Source organism: Ascaphus truei, chromosome 3 (genome assembly GCF_040206685.1).
Source record: "Ascaphus truei isolate aAscTru1 chromosome 3, aAscTru1.hap1, whole genome shotgun sequence".
Taxonomy (NCBI): Eukaryota; Metazoa; Chordata; class Amphibia; order Anura; family Ascaphidae; genus Ascaphus; species Ascaphus truei.
Window position 1 is genome coordinate 381,331,006 of NC_134485.1, and position 11,181 is coordinate 381,342,186.

The window sequence follows — 11,181 nt, forward strand, 5'->3', positions numbered from 1 at the left end:
ACAACTAGCAGCGCTATACATGAACATGCTCATATTATTATTATTGTTACATAGTTTCGACAGTCATACGTTCCATTACACAATAGAATACACAAATGTGTTAGCAGAGTGGGAATGGTTGTTATATATAAAACACACCATGCCATAAAATGCTAGTAGTAATTAGAGAACACTCAATAAAAATTCATGAGGCACTCTTTTGCAACATCATTATGTTAATTAAGTGCTTATGCAATATAGGCATAAGGGTATCACATTTTTAATTGTTTGTTAATAAGCGCTGCAAGCAATATAAAATTAGTTCCATATGTAGTATAGTAGTCGGTGGCTCCTCCTCACAATCATCTCATATAAAGGTAGACTCTTCTGAAATCATACATTGATCCGATTGTATCTTCCCCGACATCTCTGAAATACAGCAAACACATGATGGTCAAAGATGGCACCTTACTATATATGTATCCGTGACAACGCGTTACACAGCTCTATATGATTGTGTACATACACACGTCACTCACTTATATGTTAGAAGTACAAGTGTACATCAGTATGTAATGTTTCTTTCAATTTGTAGAAGGCATAACTATGTATATGAAGTGAACGTTGGCTGTATACTAAAATGTGCGCGCACATCTTAGTGTGCGCACGCACTTCACGCTTGGGTCAACTAACTGTTAGCGCATGCGCAAAACAATGCGTACGTTGTGCGTTCAATACATGTTGAAAATACCAGTAAACATAAAATCTTTATTTCAACAACAATGAAGACGAAACTACATTCGTTCTGAACGAGTACATCTGTAATCTTTTTAAACAGACGTGTTTGGACAGAAAGCACGGCCGATAACAAAATGCGCAAATGCAATACGTGTGACGTCATGTTAAGCCAGCGTGAAACGCACGCTAACACTCCTCCCACTCAATTAACATTCGGCTAACGCCCAGTGTACGCCCCCACTGTATGACACACTGCAGTTACCGTTACTATAACAAAACAAGACAGCCAATAGGCTTTGAGGCGCGCACGTCGCTTGGGGGCGGGACTTACATCCGTAATCCTTTTTAAGGACGCCTTGGCCCATGACAAGGGTCCCACGTCATACGTGGTGGACCCGGTTTTTTATTTTGTAGATGTTGCATGATAACCAAACAGGTATGTGTTAGAGTTATGGTAAAATGTTGCTAATATGTTTAAAGGGATAGGAAAGTACGTATATTTATTCCGTCAGCAATGTGTACTACTCTTTCAGGTTCTACTATATTGTATTAGGAAACAATTTGTTTGTGATCGCTACATGTTATGCAGTGTGCAATGTTACGCTGTATCCACGCATTGAAAGTGAAAATTACAAAAAAAAAAAAATTTAAACGCAGAGTCAACGCATAACGACTGTTATATTTACCATTCTTCTAGAATTAACTCTTCGTCTGCCTGCAACTGTTCGCTCCAGAAATGCAAGGCATTTTCATCCACGCTTGACCCAAACGCTGAATCCAGTATGACACACATCTCCTCCATGAAGCGCTCATAGGAATCGCCACTGCTTTCTTCAAACAATTGGTCCGGTGGTAGGTTCATTTCTTCGGGTACCCATTCCAATGCATTTTCAGCTGAAAGACTTGGTACATAATCATAGTAGTTATGTTCTTGTACAATGTGGCTTTCAGGAATGGAGGGTGCAGATATTGCAGCAGGTATCGATTCACACGGAACAGTAGTAGCGGATCCATTGCTATTGGCATTAGGAATAAATATGCCATTAAGCACAATATGTGTGCCCTCTTTCACGGTGAAATGTTTATCCTTGGCAATCTTCCAGAAACCATACCTGTCTTCTAGCTTATCCTGCACACGATCAAAACAGTCATTAGTTGATAAAGTGAATCTTACTGAGGAATTAAAATTGCGCGCATGCCCACGTTCTTGGTAATAAGGATATTTGGCTCTAATCAAATCATAGATTTGACGTGTGTTAGCTTTGTGTCCGCAAGTGGACAAAATCGCTTCTGCTATCATGAATTTATACCCTCTTTGCGGATTCATAGTCGTTACGAATTCATCAGCCATTGCAGATTAACACAAAAAATGTGTGCAGGTCTCTGTTCTTTGCTCATAAGAATGAAAGTGGTCAATGCCTAACAATTTGCTGTTTCCTTTTCAAGGTCATAAAAAGTATCAACTTTTACTCCTTTTTTTGAAGCTCCAATTGGATATGTTGAATTAATTGGTTGTACGTTTGTGGTTTCTGATAGCCGTTTGTCTGACAAACATGTATCTTTTTTTTATCTCGTTTCTCATAACATTCCGAGACTTTTAATTAAGTAACATTGTGGTTTCTTGAAAAATAAAATAGAGCACTGTGTGAAAATAGTGCTTACACAGCCATATCATGAAAGACACAGACACCTGCAAAAGGAAATGGTTTTTTTTCCACATAAATTTCTGTGTGTATTTGAAAGTCTGGTTAACTCCCTGTCTGCATCAGTTGAAGTACGTCTGTATATGTATATATATATATATATATATATATATATATATATATATATATATATATATATATATATATATAATGCAGGAGTACACACAACATATTGATGGCAGTAAGTAGGCCTTGTATGCAACCTATTCGAATGGTGTTAAACATGAGTGAATTAACTAATAAACATTTGTTTTAGGCCAATACTGTTATAGGCTCACAGTTACTATAGTTCTCAAACATTAGGCCTGTATTCTTAAAATAGTGTGTTTTCACAAGGAAGCATGAAGTGTATGTTTTTGGTAAATACATATATAGCAGTTTAGATAGTACTATATATACATACACACACACACACACACACACTGTGTGTGTGTGTGTGTGTGTGCATATATCCATACATACTACATATATATTAGTCTAAATTAGCAATATATATTAGTCTAAATTCAGAGATGTTCTTGAAACAAGAACACATAAATGATTAAAGGACAACATTACAATGGCCATCAAAGGTAAGTAATATTTAACACAAAATCCTACTGTACACGTACAAGAAAGATGTTTGCAGTTAAATAGGTGTTTTTTAAATTGCATGTGAATAATATGCACATGCAATGATTACATCAAGTAACACACCCAAATGCAATGTTTTGCTGCAAAGTCAATGGCAGCTTCTCTAAACTTAGCAACTGGCTCCTGGTGGACCATTACTGAATACACGATTCATACATCAGTATTAATAACACTATTAATTAATTAGGACTGGTAAAATTTCCAGAAGTTCACGTGTACAAGAACATACTTGAAAGTTTGGAAACAACACAGTCTTCAGCATACATACAATATTAATTAGATAATTTGAAGTCAACAAAACAAGGCCAAAGACATATTTAGTGAATTATAACATTTATTTTTTTTGTTCCTTTTGAGAGCGAGTAACAGGCCTGCTTGTTGTCTCTTGTATTTTCCTTTTTCGTTTTGAAACAACTTTAGCCACAACAGAGCCACTTTGAGTGGCCTCTGGCACTTCACGGGCAGGGCTTGTGGCCAGTGACTCACCTACAGGGCTTTTGGGCAGTGACTGTTCACCTACAGGGCTTTTGGGCAGTGACTGTTCACCTACAGGGCTTTTGGGCAGTGACTGTTCACCTACAGGGCTTTTGGGCAGTGACTCACCTACAGGGCTTTTGGCCAGTGACTCACCGACAGGGCTTGTGCCCACTGACACATGTGAGCAAGTTGGTAGACACTGCACAAGTGATGGTTGGTCTGTTTCATGTGTGTCTTTTTTTGTTTGTGCCCAAAAACTGGTCAGTAGTAACTGCTTGTGGTGTTTTGTTTTTGTCGCCTCCTTTGTAGGTGTCAGCTCCTGATTTTGTATACATGGCAGCGGTAGGATGTCGTCAGGAACCTGCACAGCAATGTCTGCTACTTGAGCGGTAACATTCGGACCTGGGGAATGAAGCTCAGATGCATGGGGTGAAAAATTACCAGCATGTAAAGATCCTGCCTGTGAGGTGTTGAAGTTTAAATGTGGTACAGTAGTCATTCTCAAGTAATTTGCTTGGGTTTGCTGAACAACTAATGCTTCGAATGAGGTGTTGATTTTTTGCAACTGTTTAGGCACTTCAATGAAGACTCTGTGGAGATGTGCCAATTGTGATATCGTTTCTTCCTGCAGTGCAATCATCCTTTCCAGCACTGTCATCAGATCAGAATGGCGTCGATTTTCTGCTTCCACAATTTTTCCCTCAGAAGCTACAATTGCATCGTATGTGGTAGTTGATGGACGATTTGGCGGTAAAACTGTTTCAATTGGAACCTCTTCATGCTCACTTGATTGTATTTCTGTGTCTATGGCGGTGGCATCATCATCATCATCTTCATCATCATGTTCTAAAAATAAATGTACACATTATTAAATGGCATGTTAATCTCTGCTGTGTTACTATGTAATTATACTGTGTCATAAGTAACAACTAACATGTTTCCATACGTTTTATAAACTCACATTATAAACTACCTTGACTTACGAATAATGTTTGGACTCAGTATGAAATATGAATGAATGAAAACTTGCTGTAAACTCACAACTCCTACATGATAGTTAACATCACTAACACAATACATGTTGCCTTACACTTCATTTTCACTGACACTAAGTAATCCTATTTAAAGAACATGTGCAAAACAAATAATGAACATGACAACATAACATATAGAAGTGCACATATTATATGGCCACCAACTCATACACACACCTTCTAGGTGTGTTGAGCTGCATGACCCAGGTGAAGACACTTGTTCCCTCTCAGGTGACACATGTCCTCCAGGGGCAACTATATATAACAATAACATTAGTTTTACATTTACATGTGTAAATATTGAACAAACAGTTATTGTTGTTCAGTATTTATGAGTACCTAACAGCATCATTTCCTTAACTGAAAATGTGTGTGTGAAAGTGAACATAAATAGTTGTAATAACAATGTACATGCCTGTGTACTTAGAACGTTTGAGTTCCCTAACATACAACATACTATGTTTCTGCAGTAATGCGTGAGGATAAATAGATTAAAATTGTACATAAAAATCATATGTTGTGTAGTGATATCAGTATCATAATGTACATAAGTATCATGAGATGAACATTCACAATGGTTATCATGAAGGTGGTCATATAGCAAAAAGTTTTATTTTTGGGACAGGATATGTGTGGTACATTAATAGAAGATGTGGCACACCTGAATGTGGCTGTCACTCAACAAGACAAGACATGCAGTGTGTGATAATGTGTCGTTGATAGTAGTTCAACTATAGATATGAGTGAACTAATGTGTGACGTACGGTTTGATAACTAATGAGTTGTTGGGGCATTTAGTAGCTAGAGTTACGCTTTCAAATGAGTGTGATTAACTTCAGTTGTGCTAGTCATGTTGTAAGAACGGTATTCCCTTCCCCAAAAAGGCTAATCAGCCACACCTTTCAATTACTTCAAACAGGTGAAAATGGTGTGAACTAAGTTGACCCTAAGATGAGCCTGTAATTTGTGTTTGTGCTGAACCCCACCCCCTCTGTTGACGTGTATGCTGTGATGAGATATTCATTACAGATGCTTTAACACAATGTTAGAGGAGCTAAATAGTCGTCTGCAGTGTTTAAGTTATGAACACAATGACATAACATATGCTACGTGTGCCTCATTATGCTGTCTGTATATGACATAAAGCAAAAATGGACCTTTTCATAAACAACTATAGATGTGTTAGTGCAAGTGATGTTTGTAGGCCGTTGCATGCAATATATTTGATGCATGCTTCAAATAGGCAGTAATGTCGTGTTTGTAGGAGTAAAATAAATAAAATACACAATAATATTATACATATTTATGTTCTGTACCTGTAGCTAGTAATAATTTCTCATTAGCATGTGTTACACATGTGTACTACCCTGTTGTTCCCCATCTTCGCCCATCATCAATTGCTTCCACTGCAGCAATGCATTTTGGGAATTCACATGTAAATGACCACGCAATAGCACGTGCTATATTAGTTACTGCTTTTAGTAGGACTACAACATATATGTCTATTTTGAGATATATATATATACAGAATCAGACATATACATAAATAGATGCAGGTATGCTTATATTGTGAAGACAGTATAAAAAGCAGCGGAAATATGCAAAATAACTGTAAGCAACGACACGCCTAGTACAGTAATATTTCTCACCTGGTGGAAATTGTGAGGGATAAATTCCAATATCACGGTCACCAGCCAAGCCTTCCACGACGACGGGAAGTAATTTTGCCCGAAGCAGCTCCTCCAATGGAGTTAATATCAGACGTTGTGGTGTCGGCCCACCTCCAGTGCCAGTAGCATGCACGCGTTGGTCTTGTATTTTCCTTTTTAATTTTGACCTAATATCGTCAAATCTCTTGTGACAATTCCGCTTGTCCCTGACATGATTCCCACACGCATTGACACCAATGACTATTGTGTCCCACATTTCTTTTCTGCTTGATGCACTTGTCCGCCCTTGAAAAACATATAAAATATATGAGGTCAATTAATAATAATAGAAGCACCAGTTTCCTACACTGCTAGCTGTTCCAAGAGATAGCAAACATGCTGTTTTAGGTGTAATATGTGAAGCACATGAGCATTCACTACTAAACCTAGACATGTAAGCAAGCTTGCATTCATATTGTATGCAGTTATGGCAAATTGACCGCCTGTGTTTAGTTGTCCTTGTAACGCATGATAAAAAGCTGTGTTTCCAGACTAATTAACATAGAAAGATATTCTGAACCCATATTTGCATATGAACAAAACTCAGATGACCTAGGATCACATGTATTTGAATAATAAATGTAAAGGTACACTTACCTAGTAAATGTCCATAGATACTGTCATAGTGCTCCAGAATCCCAGTGACAAGAGCTCTATTTTCCTGGTCATTGAAGCGAGGATTACGTGGCTTCTCCACACGTTTCTTCCGAGCAGGTTTAGGCTCAGAGCTTGGCTGGTGCTGACTGGACTCTCCTTCTTCCAATGGAAGAGACTCCAAAAGCTGGCCACCAGCAAGCACGCCACCACCAGACACCCCATCAGCAACTGCGCCACCAGCAGCACTCCCAGCAACAGCACTCCCACTCCCAGCAACACCACTCCCACTCCCAGCACCAGCACTCCCACTCCCAGCAACACCACTCGCAGCACCAGCAACATCACTCCCCTGAACAGTACGTTCACTCCGACGCGTACTCGCACGAGTAGCACTCCCACTCCCACCAGCATCACTCTTCCCACGCTTTGCGGGCATACTTACAGCACTCACAAAAAACAGACAACAAATGTACAGCCAATCACACGAAACACTTCCACATATAAAACAAGACAAAGATGTAAACAAAACAACAAAGGACAAAGCTTTCCCAATACACAACAAGTCTCTCAGTCAATATGCAAATCTTAAATCACCAAGCTCTGTGCGTCTCTCTCTCTCTCACTCCCAACAACACAGAGAATGATTAACAGTACACGTTGCCTTTAAATATGGCGCGCTATCCAATACATGCTTGGTTCGCCTGATTCAGCAAGATTTGTGATTGGGCAACCTAACAGCACCCCGCCACGCACGCCGATACACCTGTGTGTGATCGGCTAATCATCGTGAGAGTGGGCGGATTTGTTTTCGCCTTGATTTTGAATGTATTCGGCACTTACTGCATACGTAGAGGAAAAATCGCCAATAACATGACTAATCGTAAGCTTGCCGATTTCACATATTCGTCGCTTACTGCATGAGGCCCTTAATCCCTGTCTCAAAGGGCTTCAATCGAAAGTCTGGAATCCAACAGGTTGCTGGTAAATTGCAGCTAGAGACAATTAACTAGTCTCCACTTGGCTCATCAGACAGGTAGAAAAGCCTCCTGCATGAACTGCAGGGGAGATCTCTTGAGCACAGAGGGACTGTGTTGCCAGAAGAGATTCCCAGCAACAAGTGATCTTAAGCCCAGGACTGTGCTGCCAGCAAGATCACCAGGAACCAGACCTCTCTCTATTCCAGGGCACAGTGGTGCCTGGAACCCGCCAGAGGGTGCCCCCCCCAACGGACACCAACCCAGAGACTGACATAAAGGGTCCACAGCTTACAGGTACCTCTTTGGACTTTGGGGTCATAGGTTGGAAAGAGACTTATCCTCCCAGCCCCGCAGATAGGGAGTGGGAAAGGGAGCCAGCCCATACAAAGGGATGTTTGTTTATTTATGTGCTTCCTTAAAATGTATTGCTTAAAGCTACGGGCTGAATAAAAGCCATGGGGTTTTTTTTCTCTCCAAATATGTCTCCCTGGTTGTACCTCTGCACATCTCTCTTACAGACATAGTATCTCCACATTTAGTTAACTTATTTAACAATTGCATAAAAAAATGCTAAACTCAGCCACTATAAGTACCATTCTGAAAGAGGGGTAAGATCACACCTCATGTTCTAAGTGTAGATCAATTTCCTTCATTAACATTGGGACATGACCTTAACCCCTGTCAAAATAGGGCTCCAAATAGAAAGCATGTAATTGGCTGATGAGTCCTGCAGGGAGCTGGTTAATTGTAGCTACAGACAATTACCCAGTCTCCACCTGGCTCATCAGTCAGCTAGAAAAGCATCCTGCTTAAACTGCAGGGGATCTCTCTAGCACTGTGAGGATTGGACCTCGGTCCCACCCCCATGATGCATCCTGTGACGCATTGGGTGATGCCCCTTGCGTGTGCGCTGCGCGCAAGTGCCACAGTACCTCTGTCAGGACTGGTCCTAGGCTCTGCCCCCACACCGCGTCCTGTGACGCAACGGAGGACGCTCCTGTCCCCACTACACGCGGGCGTCACATGACCAGGAACACTCGAGGGGTTAATGCTATAAGCAATTACTCCACACCTGCGGTGCACTCCGCCCCTGTTTACCAGTGGACAGAATATGTCTAGTTATTAATGACTCACAGCCTGGAGTAACCTTCCCATTGGTTATCGGTTCCTTATATGCTCAGCCAGCCCTGAGGCAAACTGGCTGAGCATAAACTTCTGTTTATGTTACGAAGTGTTTGCTTCAAGCATCCTGCTGCCCTGCTGTTGCTCTTTGCATTCTGCCTTGATCTCTTGTACCTTCAGACATCAGCTTGTACCCGGACCGCTGCCTTCTCTGACCCTTGACCTCGGCTTGCTTTTGGACTTCCACCTTCTCTACTCCTGGACCCCGGCTACGCACCACAACCATCCGACTTCTCCAATCCTAGACCACGGTGAGTATCAGAGAGAGATCCCAAGGAACCAGACCCTCTGTTCCAGGACACAGTGGTACCTGGAACCCACCAGAAGGTACACCCCACTACACCAACCCAAATCCGGACTGATGTACAGAGCCCCTGATAACAGGTACCTCTTTGGACTTTGGGTCCGAGGTTGGTAAGAGGCTTATCTTCCCAGCCCTGCAGATAGGGACTGGGAAGTATGAGTTAGCACTTACAAAGGGATAGGCTGTTTGTTTATTTATTTGTATGCTGCCATAAAGCTCTGTTGTTTTGAAGCTACAGGCTAAATAAAAGCCAATGTTTATTTCCTCCAAATCTATGTCTGCCTGGTTATGCCTCTGCACTTGTCTCCAACAAACAGGGACGCAAAATTGCTTGATAACATTTTGGCTAAACGTTTAGCTATAACTCTCCTTAGGCTAAATCGTCCGGACCAGGTGAGTTTTATTCCCACCAGGCAATCAGCTGACAGTACCAGGAGAAATATTGATCTTATTCACTTAAGACCGTTCTCACAAAACTCATCTAGTTCTTCTCTCATTAGATGCCAAAAAGGCCTTTCACCGTCCCAATTGGACGTATATGGTTTTGTTCTTGCAAGCCTTTGGTCTGGGTGATACTTTTAGTAAAGTTGTTTCAGAGTTATATGCACGTGCCACTGCTAGAGCCTCTGCTGCAAACCTCCTCTCTGACCATCTGACCCTCTTTATGCCCTTTGCCCAGGCTATTGAATCTCTTGCAATGAGCGTTAGGGATAGCCCTGATATTTCTGGTTTTAAAGTAGGCTCCTTGGAATATAAAATTAGCCTCCATGCAGAAGATGTACTGCTGACACTCACTAACCCCTTCATTTCTCTACCAAATTTGGAAATTTGGAAATTTGTTGAAATGATTCGGTATAATTTCTGATTTTAACATAAACACCTTAAATCAGAGGCTATGACCACTGGTATCCCATTTAAATGGAAATAACTCCTTAAAACCACATTTTCATTTAATTGGCAGGGTATGTCCATTAAATACCTTGGTATAAAAATTACTAAAAACCCAGCTGACTTATTTAAAAAAAATAAAATAAAACTATCCTCCCCTTTTTAATTCTCTCGATAAAGACATTACTACCTGAGACAAATATGAAATATCATGGCTAGGTCGCATAGCTGTGATTAAAATGACCATCATTGTTCGCCTTCTGTACTTTTTTGCAGATGCTCCTAATTCCAATTTCACAGAGAAAATTAACAAGTTTCAGAATAAAATTAATCATTTTGTTTGGATTTCAACCACTATACGCCAAAGACCAGTCCCCCAGGGTGGGCTAACCCTGCATAATCTTGTGTACTTCTACTCTGCAGCACAAATGTCACAAATAGTAGCATGGCACAGTCCAGGGCTCTAAACCAGTGGTGGGCAACATGATATACCCTAAAAGGACAGCACATAATCTATTGGCATATAACTGCTCCCTATAACTATAAGGCTGAGTCCCCACTGGCACTGAGAGCGCTCATGCTTAGAGTATGAACGCCGGGTGTCTTGTAACTTGTGGACGCGCGAGGGGGGTGTGGGGGGGAAGGAGTGGAGTGGGGGTCGCAATTGCGGGCTATCGGGCAAGCGGGAAAGTATAAAAAGTTTATTTGCAAAAGCACCGAGCGTGTGTGCCCGTGCATTTGCGCGCGCATCGCGTGAGCGGGAACATGCATATATATATATATGCATGTAACCGCTCCAAGCACCGCCCGCTCCAAGCGCTCAGTGCTAGCGGGGCTGCAGCCTAACTCCTCCTATTGTTCCATATGACCTCCTATTGTCAAATATAAACCTTCCTTATAACTCCATCTATTGCCAATATAACCACTCTGTATAACATTTCTCTTATTCGCTATCAGGAT

The 11,181-nt window shown here is 41.1% G+C and overlaps 1 protein-coding gene across 1 annotated transcript; it reads right to left on the reverse strand.

The window, feature by feature from the left end:
* Positions 1-2,926: 2,926 nt before the first annotated feature.
* On the reverse strand, positions 2,927-6,749 carry LOC142490780 (uncharacterized). The gene is made up of 4 exons (XM_075593199.1): positions 6,214-6,749; positions 4,742-4,819; positions 3,972-4,376; positions 2,927-2,937 (listed from the first exon to the last, which is right to left on the reverse strand). The coding sequence occupies exons 1-4, from the start codon at positions 6,488-6,490 to the stop codon at positions 2,927-2,929; spliced, it is 771 nt and encodes a 256-aa protein (XP_075449314.1). The 5' UTR covers positions 6,491-6,749.
* Positions 6,750-11,181: the final 4,432 nt, after the last annotated feature.